Source organism: Talpa occidentalis, unplaced genomic scaffold, assembly GCF_014898055.3.
Source record: "Talpa occidentalis isolate TD23 unplaced genomic scaffold, MPIMG_talOcc4v2.1 talOcc4.9, whole genome shotgun sequence".
NCBI classification, from domain to species: domain Eukaryota; kingdom Metazoa; phylum Chordata; class Mammalia; order Eulipotyphla; family Talpidae; genus Talpa; species Talpa occidentalis.
Genome location: NW_023605305.1, coordinates 17922574 through 17939007, shown reverse-complemented (window position 1 = coordinate 17939007; position 16434 = coordinate 17922574). Strand labels below are relative to the sequence as shown.

At 37.5% G+C, this 16434-nt stretch overlaps 1 protein-coding gene across 12 annotated transcripts in view; it reads left to right on the top strand.

The window, feature by feature from the left end:
* PUM1 (pumilio RNA binding family member 1) overlaps positions 1-16434 on the top strand; it is a 115052-nt gene that overhangs the window by 30715 nt on the left and 67903 nt on the right. For all 12 annotated transcript variants that reach the window (XM_037498696.2, XM_054691345.1, XM_037498697.2 and 9 more), the window contains exon 3: positions 1801-1869. In XM_037498696.2, the coding sequence (XP_037354593.1) occupies positions 1801-1869 (69 nt within the window). The remainder of the gene's footprint in view (positions 1-1800; positions 1870-16434) is intronic.

Here is a 16434-nt window from a genome sequence, read left to right as displayed (position 1 = left end):
GAGTTTGGTCTTTGTGCATCTGATTTACATGCTTTTCTAAATGTTAATAACTCTGGCCTGAAGGTTCAAAATGATTTCCTCTAACATTTATAATTTCAAGGTAACAGTATGTCTGCATCCCTTCTCACCTTTATTTTTCCTGCCTGTTACTTAGATGTTTATTCAGTGTGCTTACCTAAATAATGTAAACCCCTTATAACTTCAGTTTCTTTGAAGTTATTTTGCCACAATAATAAATCTTGTCTCTATGTTTCTGTTTTCATATGACTGAATTTCCGTTTAGAATTTTATGAATTTACAGCTTTTTTAATATATATTTTTAAAGATTTATTTATTTATGCATACCAGAGCAGGGGTACAGGCCAGAGGGGGGTGTGTGTGTGGGGGGGAGTGAATTCACCAGAGACAGAGCTGGGAACAGAACAGGCTGAGGGGAGCAGCAGGTGCGTCAGGAGTGGTCTCCTGTGCCATGTGGGTTGATCCCTGGCCAGCTAGGACAGCTTCACAGGCTGTGTCTTAACCCCTTGCGCCACCAGGGAGGCCTGAATTTACAGTTTTTAACAGGCACCCCGAAACTGTTAAATCTTGTTAATACAGTGTGTCGTTTGTAGTATAGAAACAGTATCTGTGTTTTGGAAATAATGTGATTTAAAACAGTAATGTAATTGTATTTTTATGTCACTTTAGTCAAAGGAAGACTATTTGGTGACTTACAAGCAGCGCATTAATAAAATCCTTAACGTGGACCTACCAGCTGTATTCTGGTTTGTGCTTTACCCTGCTTGGCTTGACCTTTGCATTTACCCGCCGTGAGAGGTAGCGATGATCAGATGAGACAGGGGATAATAGACAGACTCTTGCTTCAGTTACCCAACAGTCTTGCTCAGGTGACAGAAGGGCCTTTCTCTTTAATAAACAAGGAATGTACTCTACCTTCAGGAAGCAGAGATGGCTTGGTCAAAACTGAACTCAGAGACCAACGGTAGAACATTGAACAACTAAGGGTTTCTGAATTATGATTGTTCAGAATATTGATTTCACACTTCATCTTTGATTTTAATATTACCTTGTTGTAATGACCTGAGAGATGAGCTAATTGAAGCTTAGAGAAATGGTTATGTTATTGAAGCTTAAAGAGATGGTTATGTTATGGGTAGTACCTTTAATGATAGGTCAAGTTTAGAGGGTTTCTTCTGAGATGTGCTGTTTCTTTTTTTTTTTTTTTTTTTTTCTCTTGGTTTTAAGATTTAATGTTCAGGAGCTCCCAGAGATCTTCTGATAATGGAGTGTTACATAGTCTGTTGAGTGTTTCATAGTCTGTAGTGCCTTTCCCAGAGGTTTGCCAAAGAAATTCTTTGGGTTGGACCAAATGAGACCCCTAAATTACACCTAATGTATATGTTTGGGAATAAACATTATGCTCCCTGATGCTGTAGTCAGGTTTAGGTCATACAGTCATCTTTTTATGTCATTGCTGTATAGTCATTTGGTTTTCACTTAATAAATTAAAGTGTATGAAAAAAATAGCTGATGTAACTTGTGTGATGGAATTTGCTTTTTCTTTTTGGAATATGTGTTTTTTGTGTTTTGAAAACCAAAGGGAATGGGAGGGGAGAAAGCAGGGGTCATTGCTGAACCCTGATATTAAGGTAAGTGAATATTTAATCTCAATCACTTGGTTATTCTATGACCTTTGTCAATATATGAAAATGATCTTACAAAAGCTTTTCAGTTGTGTTTAATGTATATGTAAAGTTTAAGATGCTTACTTGAAACTTTTTCCTCTATTCTGAACAACAGGTACGTTCTATGGATGAACTGAATCATGATTTTCAAGCACTTGCTCTGGAGGGAAGAGCGATGGGAGAGGTAAGTAAACTGGTGTATCAGAAGAGCGGGTTTGTTTTTAAGGGGAAGTTGGAGCTGTCTTTCATCAAATATGTCTGAATCCAGTCTCCAGAAGTATGTGCTTGCTTTTCCTTGTTGCCATCCTCATGATAGGAATGGGGCATCTGCACATGTTTGCCAAACAATCTTATTCGAAGAAATATGTCAACTGTAGCATAATGTTTTGAAACAAAACAAACAATATTGGATATCCCACTCATTTGTAAGTTGAGGTGTTAAACTTTTAAAAAGTACTTTTACATACATCATAGCAAATGTCCTTATTTTTGCCTCATTTTCCAATTGCTAGGTTCTTTTGAAGTGCAGGGAGTCACAGATTGGCTGCTAATCAGAAAATGTCAATAACTTATTTATAGAGTATTGCCGTTTTTTAAGAAGCTGTTTAAAGCTCCATTGTCAAAGAAAATTGTTAGGTTTCTGGTGAAATCATTCCAAAAGGTAGAGGTCTGAGCCAGTCATCCCTTATATAGAGTTCAGAATGTTTCTAATGTTAACAGAGTGTTTATAATGTTTAAAATTTGCAGAAAACAAAATTTACCATCCATTATATAACTAGGGAAGATTTCCGTAATTCTGAAAGAAAGGGATGTATAGATAAAGTACAGCCAACTTGTGGTGATTCTAGTTGTTGACGATAGGAATGTATTGGTAATTAGGTAGAATGTACACTTTGAATTAATTGCTGAAAATGTCACTGGTTTACATGGGGTTGGGGTGGCATTTGCTTATGATTCTCTTGGAAAGTAACCTTAGGTTTTTTCCTTCAGTTTAAGTTTTGTATAGCTAATATTTAAAAACACTCACTTCTATTTTAATGTTCTAAAGGAGTTAAATTCTGAATTTTCATCGATAACCATTCATTAAATACACTGGTTCCTTGGTTTGAGCCAGGCACTGTGCTAGGTTCTGAGGATTTAAAATTAAGTCAATACTAATTTTGATTTATAACAAATATTGACTGCCTTTGTGATTAGGCATTAAATTTTTTTGGTGTTTTGGTCCTGAGATTCTTGCTTCTGTTGTAAGATTGTGTTTCCAACTTCTCTGAATTGTCTTGTGGTCAGTCTAGTGTCCTATCATCTTTGGGTTCATGGGTCTGCTTTTTTCTTTTTCTTTTTTTCCCCTCCCCTTAAAGCTTTAAGAGAAGATTGGTAGGTGTCCTTGTGGTTCCTGTGCCTCCCTAATATTGAAGCAGTACACATTGATGATCATTATATGGCTGTTGGGTTTTTCTACTTAGGGAGCAGTTTGAACAGAAAGTTTACAGATGTGTCTGATACTATGTATAGGTGGGAAATCATATTGATCTTCTGTGATCCTCTCCTGTGATTCCAACTTTAGGGTCCATTCCACCAAAAGCTAATCTCAGGTTAAAAAAATTACAAAATAAAAATAATGTTCAGTTTTGTAAACAACACTTCATAATCTCTAGACTTAATTCTGATTAAAGAATCGTGAACAGAATTGAATAGAAAGTGAATTTTATTTAAATGACAATATCCAGATATAGAAAAAGCCCAAGAGAGAGGAATTAATTTACCCAGAGTCACAGAGTGATAGAGCTGATATTCTGGCCTGGTTTCTCTTCTTCATGGCATGTGCACATAGAGTAAATGAAGCCAATAAAATAACTGATAATAAAAATCTTACTTTAGTAAACTATATAAAAATTGATATTTTATTGTAGGGTTTAAAAAAATGTCTTGTAATACCCCCTCCCAAAATGCAGAAAACTACTGAAATTGTTTTTGAACGCATAACCTAGTATCTAGGTACAAAGGGGACAGACAGACTAAGTAAGTATGGAGTAGGGTTTCTGTGCTCAAGGAAATATGATCTAGTTGAGGCGCAGTGAATACATCTGATAGTAGAAAAAGTGAGTAGTTTTTTATGATGTGTGGTTGATTTTAGTGAAAGGAGGCATCAGTATTGGTAGGAGAAGTTTAAGATTGCTTGAATAGTAGAGGAGGTTATAAACTTTGAGAAATGTCTTTTAGTTTTAGAAATGTCTTAAAGTTGGGACTTGGATAGATGCAGGTTGGGAGAATCCCCCCCCCCCAATATAGGGAGATGGCACAAAAGAAAAATGAAACAAACAAGCTTTTATAGTAAAATAAAAGTACAACTTCAAATGAGTTTGACTTCATTAAATTTCCTTCCCTTTAATAAAACATCTCTGGGTGAGGATGTATAGTATTTACCCATACAAACACTAAAATTTTAAGTAAATTGCAATGACTATATATTTGCTGCTATTATTTTGTGGTATGTGTGTGCATGCATGCCTGTGAATCCTCATGTTAATCAATACCTGTATTCAAGACAGTATGAATCTTTACAATCTTTAGAATTCAAAGAGAATTGACTCCATCCAAAATAATTGATCTCTAGCAAATTTAGAGCTTATGTGGTTCTTGTTACATTTTTTTCATCAAAACCACTAATGAACTCTTGTTACTTTGGAAAATTTAGAGCATTTATTTATACAAATCTTGACAAGAAGTGGTTACTTAAAATAGCACTTTCAAACCTTACTGGTAGTCTGAAGTACAGTTATTAGCTCAAAGACTCACAATACTAAGTGCCTTACTTGCTTTGTATTCTAAAAAGTCAACACAAAAAGGAAGATAGAAAAAAAATGTTTTAGGAGAGGTCCACAAATTATTGTCAAGTATTTAATCCACTCTCTTCGTAGCTTTTTTTATTCAATTAAAGTATAGTCCTGAAAAGTTTAGTTTATTTCCATATGAAGAGCTTGGTCTGTTAGTTGAGTATTCAAGAATGTATCTTTGTAGTATTGAGGAATGCCACTGACCTTGGGTTTCTGGGTTCTTTTCTGCTTTGCTTTGTGATATTGCATGACTTATTTGCTCTATCTGTAGGAGGACAGTATGATTATTGTTCATGTCCTAAAAAGGGTGGATATGCAAAAAAAGATTAGTGGTTCTAATTGGAAATTGCCTTGAGAGCCTTTGACAGAAAAAATCACCTTATTTTGCACACTTGGTCTTCTAACTTAAAAGCAAGGTATCTTTTTCTCTTTAAGATTCTGTAATAGTTATACATGTAGTAAACATCACAACTTTTAGGGACATTAAGAGATCAGCAATTATTTTTGGAATAATGGAGTGTTTTTAGATATGTAGCTCTTCATTCATATTGGAAAACTGAAGTCTAGAAAAGTTATCCTTGGTAATAGACAATGTTTGTAAATTTGAGGAAGGAAATCTGGAAAGTGGTACTATATACAGAGTAATGCTGCATCCTACTAACCAATAACGTGAGATATGTTTAAAATATACCTGGAGAGATTCTCATTAGGCATTACATAGGAATTCTCCATAAGTGTGAGGTGGTAGAATGGTTTTTAGATGGAGAGATTGGATAGTGATTTGGTAAGCTGTTAACCGAAAGGAAGGTGTAACTTGGTGGGATAGAGAAAGACAAGAATCCTGAAGCCACAACTTCCGGCCTTGGTGCAGACATTCATCTTCTTTGGACTTTGCTTTTTTCTATCTGTAAAACAAAGATGTTGAACTAGGTAGTTTCCCAGGATGCTTTCAAGTCTTAAGATTCTTGGAGTTTGCCCTTATCTCTTTAAAAAAGATAAAAGAGGAATAGTTAAGCCTTTTCTTGATATGCCAGAAGACATCTAAATGATGCCCTTTTAAAATTTAATTTTTTTTTTCTTGCATCATTGTTCATTTTTGTGCAATATTTGATCTCTCCCCTCAGGTGTAGTCCCTCTAAGTGATGCTTTTGTAAGAGTGACTTTCCCTTTGTGGTATAAAGATTCCATAACTCTTTCTTGGATTCTCTAAGTGGCTGATTCACTCGTCTATAGCTGCCTAACACATTTGAAGTCTGTTCATCAATTTGAAGTCTGAAATTCAATTCTGATATCAGAGTAAGTGGGAGCCTAATGTGGAGACTAAGTCTGTTAAATTCTTTTCTGCATCTTTCCTTCATGGCTAACTGAATATCTCATGGAATTGGAAGCTTTCAGAAGTACTTCTAGGATCTATAGCACTAGAAGGAATTCTTCACAGTTGGCGATTCCTTGCAATTTAGAATCCCCAAAGAGTAACCCAGTTAGCCTCAAAGTGTATTGAAATTTGGAAAGGAGATTTATTGTTTGTCAGCAAGCTCATATGATCTTTTTCCAGAAGGGAGGAAAATTTAAGCCTTGAGAAATATCTGAACAAGTGGTGATGCAAAAATCCCATTTCCAAAAAATGTAGCTTTTGAGTCCAGATTAAAATGGTAAAACTGTCTAGTTCCATTAACAGTGAATTAATACCACTTGGATGTTGGGCAGTTTTGACATCTTGCTATTAAAACAATGTTTCGAGAGACCTCTCTGGTGGTGCAGCGGTTGAGTGCTGGGTTGTGAGGCTGCCTGCAGCCTCTGCAGCACCGGTTTGATCCCTGGCTGCTCCCCAGCCACCGGAGGAGGGTCCCACATGGCGCGCAGACCTTTCCTGCCGCCCACTGCTCCCCTCAGCAGTGTGCTTCGGTTCTTCTGCCTGCTCTGCTCCCCACTCTGGCTCTGGTGAATTCTCTCACCCTCCTGCGTTTCTGACTGTACCCAGTGCTTGCAGAAATTAAATAAATAAATAAATAAATCTATTAAAAAAAAAAAAAAACCAAACAATGTTTCGAGAAAACAGCTAGGCAGGCCAAGTGACCTGGAGGAACAAGATCTTAGTTTAATGGCTTTCTTGTTTTAGGTTAATGAGTATGTGTTATAGTACCCTCTTCATGAGGTTTGGAGAAGTCCCTGGGAATCTCAATAGTTTTGGGATTGGAATTAGGCCTTTTGAAGAGTAAGATAAGAACGTGTCTTCTAACCCTGATACTGTACATGAATCTAACACTTGGAACCTAGTTCCCAATTCTGTCACTTTGGGACCTGTGTGGAGCCCCACTTATTCCACTATCTACCATCTATCCTGCACTAGGAAGACTAGGCAGATCTATCACTGTGTAAGTTTAGCTGTATCACTGTGTAAGTTTAGCTGTGTTGAAATGTTTGAATGCAGTAAAACATGCTCCTTTGCAGGTGGATATAGATGGTCCACATAATGTTTAATCTATCTTTGTTAAATTTCTCCTCCTTTGGCTAAAATGTAATTTTTTCCCCATCCACAACATTTTCTAATTTGAGGATAAGCCAGCTAATTTTTAACCTGCAATAAATACATCAACACTTTTCAAGACACACTGTCATTGATTTCATTACCTATATGAACCCTCAACTGATTTTTTGAGCAGTATTAGTATAATTTTTTTTTTTTTTAATAGAGGCATGTTTGTTTATTTATTTATTTGTTTGTTTTTTTTTTTTGTTTTTGTTTATACATGCACTGGGTACAGTCAGAAGCGCGGGAGGGTGAGAGAATTCACCAGAGCCAGAGTGGGGAGCAGAGCAGGCAGGCAGAAGGACCGAAGTACACTGCTGAGGGGAGCAGCGGGCGGCAGGAGAGGTCTGCGCGCCATGTGGGACCCTCCTCCGGTGGCTGGGGAGCAGCCGGGGATCGAACCGGCGCCGCAGAGGCTGCGGGCAGCTTTGCAACCCAGCGCTCAACCGCTGCGCCACCGGGGAGGCCCATAATTTTTTTAAATATGAGGAAGATGAGTTCTAAGGTCAAGTGATTTCAGCTAAGGCCATAGGTATCAAGATGTGGATTTTCAGTTGTTAAGCTTGGAAATCAAAATATCTGCAATACATTGAGTATATATGATTTTCCAGGTGGTGCGCTGCTTAATTCATGGACATGACAGTCTCTACAGTGGTCCTGTAATAATACTATGCCCTGTCATTGATGAGGCAAGTAGGGTTTAGAGAAGTTAATGAAGCAAGCTATAATGACTTTATGAACCCAGATCTGTAGCCCTCCAAATCCTGGTCTTTCTGCTGTTCATTTCTACACATCCAGCATCTACCGTTTATTCAAAACCCAGCTCACTTACTAGTTCCTCTGCGAAAACTTTAAAGTACTTACTAACCAAATTTTATAAAAGGAAATTCATGTAGCAAGTTAATTGTATCATTTTTGTGATCTTAATTTATTTTATATATGGTGGTTTGTGTAAATATTTTCTATTTCCTCATACTTAAATTTTGAGGTTAGGGACTCCAGCTAATGAAGTATTTTGTATCCAAGTGGTTATTGTTTCTGTATATTGTGTTAAATGAATCATACAGTAACTTTTAAAGCATGGGTTCTTTATTTTCTCTTTTACTTCAGAAGTAGATACTACTTTTTTCCAAGGGACCTCAGTTTAGTTGACTAGATTTCTGTTGAGATTACTTTTCTATGCTCAGGGATGTAGGAATGTAGGGTTGTGAAAGAGGATGAGAAACAGTCAAAACTAGCATTCTCTAAATTTTTGCATTTTGAACTATTCGGTAATTTTGCTGAAGAGTACATAAGATGATAGTAAATCAAAATTGCTGTTAATCCAAGTGGAATCTGCTGTAAGACATTTATTATAAAGGGTTTTTATTTAATAGAGTTATTACCAGAGCCATAGGACACTTTCTCTAGACCATCAACTGGGACATGGAAATATCCTCATATATATACACACAACCAGACACAGAAATATTTAGAAAACTGGAATTACTTTTGCTGGGGAATGGGAGGTTCTAGGTCCCCTACCCAACCCCAAAGAAGAGTGGAGCTGGGCTAGGAGGTGAAGCTAGAAGACTGAGGGAAGGACAGAGAAAACAACTGGCTGAGGAGGAGGAGAGAAAGATGGAGAAGGGAAAAGACTGGAGGAGGCACGTGGAGCAGAGAGACATGTGAAGGAGAAGTCAAACTTGCCTCTTGGCCTTGGACTTTTACCAGGAACTTGAGGATCAAGGAAGGAGACACTTGAAAGAAAGATGTGGGTGAGATATCTTTGGGGAGGCTGACAATGGCAGCCTTTATCTTGAATTGGATTTTCATTTTGCTCCTTTGTCCCAGACTTGCCTGGCTCCTTCTCCCCCTCTCTTGTGGTTCCCCACTAGAAGATGCCTCCAGACTTGTGGCAAGCTTTTGGATCTCAGTGGTGCTGCTTTTGTCCAACCCTGTTTGGCTGGGCATTTACCCATGAGGGGATGGGTGGCTTTGGGTGTTTGATTTGGGAACCATATTCTTTCTCTTTTTCTTCCCTGTCACACACTGATTCTATTAAAGGTCCTTTCCACTGTGGGTCTTATGCACCACAGTGTGTTTTGTCTTGATGCGGCTGATGGCAGAACCCATTTAGAGGGTAGCCCCTCACCTTGCCCCTGTAACAATATCACTTGTTCAAGTTTGTAGTAAACTATTTTGTGTAATTCTTTTGAGTTGCTGAAGAGGAACCAGAGCACCAAATAATTCATTGTTTCTTAATTAATGCAGTTAGAATGAGCAGTTTATTCTTTGTATTGTTCCCTGGTATACATAGTATCCATAGCTATGACATGTTCATCTTCTGGAATGAATGAAAAGGGAACTTGTCCATATCAGACATACTGAAATCCCTGTCAGTTTAATAATTAAAAATATTTTGAGGGGCCGCCCTGGTGGTGCAAAGGGTTAGTCCCAGCACTATGAAGCTATCAGCAGCCACTGCAGCATGAATTTGATTCCCTCTCCACCCCCCCCCCCCAGGAAGCTAACCCACCTGGCAGCAGACCTCTCCTGTCTCATCCGCTGCTCCCTTCAGCAGCGTATTTCTGTCAGTCCACCTGTTCTGCTCCCCACTGTCTCTGGTGAATCCCCCCCCCCAGCTTGCACCCCAGCTCTTGTGTGCATAAATTAATAAATCTTTAAAAAATTTATTTAGAAAAATACCTTGAGGTTGTGACTGGATGTGATGGCTGGATTTGAGTATTTGATCCCATATTGAGGCAAAGGATTCTTTATTTATTTATTTATTTATTTTTTTTTTATTTTTTATTTTATAGAGGCATGTTTTATTTATTTATTTTGTTTGTTTGTTTGTTTTGTTTATACATGCACTGGGTACAGTCAGAAGCACGGGAGGGTGAGAGAATTCACCAGAGCCAGAGCGGGGAGCAGAGCAGGCAGAAGGACCGAAGTACACTGCTGAGGGGAGCAGCGGGTGGCAGGAGAGGTCTGCGCACCATGTGGGATCCTCCGCCGGTGGCCGGGGAGCAGCCGGGGATCGAACCGGCGCCGCAGAGGCCGCGGGCAGCTTCGCAACCCAGCGCTCAACCGCTGCGCCACCGGGGAGGCCCAGGATTCTTTATTTAGCTTTTTGCTTTGGGGGATTTGAGGGTGTAGGTCATGAAGCAGTCTTGATTTCATGGCATTGTTGATGAACTTCACAGGTTTCCTAAACCATCTGGAGGCTTTTGCACACTGGACTTTTATGCACTATTGCACGAGTGTTTTATATGATCATTGATGTCTACACTAATATAAACTAGATTATTAAGGATCTATAACATAAATGTGGTTGTTACAGATGTAACTGTATAATTTATACATATATAACAACAAATGATCTTATTTATACATAACTTATAGATAGTTGTGATAACATAGTCTTCTGAATTCCTTACATGCTATCCCTATGTCATGCAAAAAAGCCTTGTTCATCCAGGCCATTTTTCATTTTCTTAACATAATTTACAGTCAACCTATCAAGTTTTATGAAGATAGCAGAGAAGAGTTTCTTTTGGCTGTGTTCAAATAATGTGAGGTGGGAAGATATAAATAAAACTGCTTTCAGTGAATTCAGAAGGGATGTGCAGTGGATAAAGGACTAGTTAGCGTGCAGGTTGCCCCAGGTTAATTTCTCACAAATTACCATGGAGATTAACAGTGCTTAACAGTGTCTCTCAATTTTCTTTGAAGTGCATGCTTTATGAAAATACAGTGTCTTTTGTGTGTTTCCTTCCAAGGATAAAGTTTTGACAGTGATTGTGTTGTGTGGTAAAGAACATGGGTAATTTGCCTCTGTGCTTCTTTGAGTGCATTTGAAGTTATAACTCTTGTCATCAATTGAAGAGCCGACTGCTTGCAATTTCCTCTTAATTTGTGATCATTCTGAAATTTAAGAACTACCAAGATATTATTGATACTGGATTGCTCTTTTGGCTCTTACTTGCCCCAGTAGTCCACAGTGGACCTACACAGGGTAGCCTGAAAACTTGACCCACTGCACTTGTTTAATAAACTTGTACAATATTATATTCTTGGATCCTTTTCTCATTGAGACTGCGCACTCAGTTGATGCTACAGAATAGATTCTTAATTAAAAGAACTTTAGTGATAGACTGGCTTATGTGTACTTATTACTTCATTATTGATCATCATAGTGGGTGATGAATCTTCTTTTGAAATTATACAGCTTTTTAAAAAAAATGCTGTGACATCTGAGAGGCATTCTGAGTAGCAGTTTATACCTTCCTTGCTCCCATTCCACAGTTCCCTTGTTTCACTCAACGCTGCAACAGTTTCTTTATTCAGCCTCTCAGCATTTGTTCACTTGCTTCCCCTCACCTCATTTTGTGGAGGAATGCCAGCTTAATCTTTTAAAATTAATTTTCATGATGTTATTCCTTGTTGCTGTCTGTTGGATTAAAGCTCAGCTCCTCATTGCTTCATAAAAGCTCACTTGACAGCTGGGTTGGTTGTGCTTTCCCCCCTTTCCTTCCTTCTCTTCTGTGTCAGTGGCTGTCTCTTTTCTTTTAAGGGCCACTTTCCCCACTTGCTTTTGTGTTCTACCTTTGCTCTTTGTGTAAAGCCCTTTGCATTGTCTTGCCTCCTCTGAATTCTCCCCTACTTTGAAAGCAGTCCATGACCATGTCTAACCCAGGTTATTCTCTCTTTCCTATAGTGGGTTGTGAAGTTTAACAGTCTATATCACGCTATTAGTCTACTTATTCAAAATGCCTTATAACTGTGTCAATTTGATTACCGGTAAGTTTTTGTTTCTAAACTTTGACGTACTTTCAGGGCCAAGACTGTCTTTCACTACTACTTTTTATTTCTAGTGGTGACTAATGCAGTCTGTGCATTTCAGGTTATGTTCAAGTAGTACTTTACTTTCTGAAATCAGTTAAGTACAGATGTTGAATTTAAAATATTTTTTCATTAGTCAGAAAAACAATATTGATTTTCCAGACATGGGAGAGATCAGATCACCTCATCTTGGCCAGGTCTGTGTAATTTGTATGATTTCATCCTTAGTGGTGGAAATGTTATTAAAGGGTATCAGATATTGTGCTTATGAAAAGTACTTAAAAAGCTAGGGAAATATTTTTAAAATCTTTTAAATTTATATATTGCATAATTATACCAAAAATTAAACTTTTCCTTTTTTAAAGGGGGTATATTAGATTTCAGTCAAAAGAGATATTTACTTAACAGACTATTAAGTGGAAATTTTGTTTTCAGTAGTAACTATTTTGTCACATAGTCTAAAAATTTTATGCAGTAATTATTAGATGCCAGATTGGGAATGGCTACTAGAGAAATGTGAAAGAAATTATTGCAAATGTTGATTCTTAGATTGTTCTCTTTTTGATTTTAATTAAATGAAATAGAACAGAAATGTTTAACATTTTGAAATCTTTACACATAAACACTGAGTACCAATTAACTGATTAATAATTCCTTAATAAATAGATGTATAAATGGGAATTGAGAGTTTAAAAAGATCATGTTCCTTAAACTGAAAGAGAAGATGAAAACTAACATATCATTTTTGTTTATTAATACACTTAAAAAGTCACTGGCTTGTGATTAAAGCATCACTTTGAACATTATCTATTTAAACTAGTTTTCAAAGTGTTTTATATTATCTGCTTCAACTTGTTTTAAAAACATTCTAAATAAAGGATTTGAGTTCTATAAAATTACCACTAATACTCGTCATTTTGAAATTATGTTGAGGGTGGCACAGGAGGTTAAGCACAGCACTGTGAAGTTATCTGCAGCCTCTGCAGCATGAGTTCGATCCCTGGCGGACCAGGGAGCTACCCACATTGCCCAGCAGACCTCTCCTTTCTTGCTGTTGTTCCCCTCAGCTGTATTTCAGTCAGTCTGCCTGTTCTGTTCCCCACTCTGTCTCTGGTGAATCCTCTCATCCCCCACACCTCTGGCCTGTACCTCAGCTCTTGTATGCATAAATGGATAAATCTTTAAAAAAAAAAAAAAAAGAGAAGAAATTATATTGAAGTGAAATGTGTCTGCTTCAAAGAAAACACCTTATTTGGGGCCTCCCTGGTGGTGCAGTGGGTTGAATGCAGCGTTGTGAAGCTGTCTGTAGCCTCCGCAGTGTGGGTTCGATTCCCGGCCAGCCAGGGAGAAACCCACATCGCGTGGCAGACCTCTCCCGTCTTGCCTGCTGCTCCCCTCAGCAGTGTATTTCGGTCAGGTGTGCCAGTTCTGCTCCCCACTCTGTCTCTGGTGAATTCTCTCACCCTCCCCTGCCTCTGGCCTGTGCCCCAGTACTTGTATAAATAAAAATAAATCTTAAACAAAAAAAGAAAGAAAATACCTTATTTGTAGTGAATTCCATGCCACCATAATTTCAATTTTTATGTATTAGAAAATCAGTTCTAAATCATAACAAAAGCATATTTAAATATGTTACCCATAATCCCATCCTACTGACTAAAGAATCTGTTTCACTTTTTATTTTTCTTTTCAATTTGATCCAAAAGGGAAGGGTTATGTGAAGAAATGTCTTTAACATGTGTATTTTTTTGTTTTTACTTTATACATAGCATATATAGTCGTGGCTTACATTATGCATTTGTATTACAGCTACTTTGTGAACATTGTTTTCTCCAATTTTTTTGCTCTTTAACTTTGATTATAGTTTTGTTGAGATAAATTCTCAGGAATGTACATGACCTGATGTTTATATTTTCTGAATCTTTCCAGAAGAATTGTCATAACAAGGAATGGATTTACTTTTTTTTTAAGGACTTGTAAAGGATATTGATTTACATGTTTACATTTAAACTGGTCCTTGATAAAACATAATTTATGTGATAATTTATGTGAGTATAGTTCATTATGTTGGCATTTTGTATACTATGTCACTTGGCTTCACAACACCTCTTTACAGAACAGAAGGCTAGGTAAATCTAGGGCATTATGATTTTTTGAGAAGGGATTTCTGAAAATTATGGAATATTTATAGGTCAGTTCTGACTAGAATTTGACTATCACTGGTTAGTAGTAATCTTTTTGAGTGATCCTTTCTCTGAATTGCTGTCATGTATTTTTACTGTAATGGGAATATATGATAAGAGGAACTGTAGGTTACTAGCTAGTTAAAATAAAAATAGCAGGTTTTTTTTTTTTTTTTTAATACTTCGTGTGTTGGCTATATTCCAGTGAGGCTAAGCTTGTGTTGGAAGTTTTCACTGCCAGATAGATAATATGATCAAGCCTGACCATGCCTGCAGGTTTGTAGCATCCTTGTAAATAAGTACTCCTTAAGAGGCCAGCTTTCTAATCTGAGAGACAACTCTGTGCAGCCTATGTTGAGGGTAAAAGGAATTACCTAATGTTACATTCTTCTTCCGCTTTTGGAGTATTAAATGTTGAGGTCATCATTGGTATTTCCCCATGTAAATATTTGTGGTGGTATGGTCAAACAAATCCGGTCTTTAATATTCATTTTGCCTCTTAGTTTTTGCAAAACTGTAATCATGGTGGTTCTTGGAGTGTTTCGTTAGGGCTCTGAGTTAGGGAATTTATACTGAACTGGTTGGGTGATGCTGTGCTTCACAGTCTGCTTCTTGAGTACACTGGAACATTTAATTGGTTAGTGTAAAGTCTTTTGGATACTACTTTGTTTTTAATACTAGCAGCTAATTCTTTTAGTGGTTACTTTGATTTCAGCATTATTACACCTTTACATACTATCTCATTGAATGTTCATAACAGTTCATTTTATAGGTGAGAGAATTGAGAATAGGTTGATTAAATTCACACAGTTGGGATTAAAAAGTTTTTTTTTAATGATTTGAGAACATCATGTGCTTTACCTCTGTATCTGAATAAAACAAGAAACCTAGAGACTCAACATTCTCAGTCCTTTATTTTTCCCATCTCTGTTTAAAGGACTCTTGGAAATTAATTATGCAAGTGTGATTTTGTGTATTGTCTTTTTTTTGGTTAGATAATGAGAGGAAAAAAATGTGTTTTCTAACAAAACATAGAGGTTTCTTCCCAAGTGACTAACCTTGCTTGTATACCATTGCTTGATTTCTCTTTTGTTTTCCAGAAGCCTCATGAATAAGTTTACTGGTTACTTAAGTAAGGCTTTTATTTTACAAGCCTATGATTCAAGCTGGGATAAATAGCATGTCTTTTTCTCCCGAAGAATTTTGAGAACACCATTTTTGAAGGGGCTATTTAATATGACAATGCAATATTTAATGAGAAGAGTACAAAATCTGTTGTATTGCTAGGGAGGAAGGTAGTGAAATTGTAATTTCAGGTTTTCAGGTCTAGTTTCCCAGCCAGGAATGGATTCCATACTGCAGGGGCAGTGCTGAATCCCAGCTACTAGACCACCATAGGTTGGTGTCTCATGAAGCCGCAGCAAGAACTTCGCTGACTCAGGCAAGCAAGTGAAAAGAGGCAGATTTGTTTAGAGAAAGAAATTTAAGGAGAAAAGGTACAGAAATAAGTGGGACTTCCCAACTGGTGGAACCAGGCCAGGGAGGGGCAAGGAAGGTGTCTCAGGGAATATATACCTTCTTTCCCTCATTATTCTAAAGTTCCATTAGTCTCTCTGTGATTGGCCTTCATGTCTCTGTGCCCAGAATTAAGACTGTGCATCCCAGCCCTTATCTTAGCATACTTTTTTTTTCCTCTTCATCATCTTTATTCCATACTGCCCTGTTATCCCTAGTCCTGGGGTGTTTGATTAGTTCCCTTTGGAATTTGTTGCCCTTATTTCTGGAGCTTCCTTAACTCTCCTGAAGTCCCTGCCTGCACTGTCCCTGAAACTGCCTAATTATCCCTAACTTGCCCTAGGACTCAGTAGGACTTTCCAGGCCTGATTCTCGGTTTGTAGGTCTTGTAAAAGACCCTGACTACTAATTCTGAGATGTTTGGATTAAGGGATTGACCCATACTGACCAGAACCACAGAGACTAAATTATAAAAGAAAACTCAGTTTATCATTTTATAAGGCTAAATAACTCTCAAATGGACTGTATAATTGTCCAGTGATCACTCTTGGCCATAGGAGGAAGTCAAGTTCTCATAAGAAGGTTGCTTGGTAAGCAAAGTCTAAGCCAGGGAAGGTACTTGAATGTTTTTTAGTGGCTATTGTAATCAAGCTACTCTCTAGCCTGATACATAAATTGCTTTTATAAAGATAGATTTGTTTGTGCATCATGTGCCTCTCCCCAAACATGCCAACTGGATAATCCTGCAGACTTGTAAATTCCTGGGTCTCCTGTGCTCTTGTACCCATTCCCAATTCCTGTTATCTTCCTTTAGAATTGTCAAATCTTTTAATCTTTTCATACCCTGTCTTTAAAGTGAA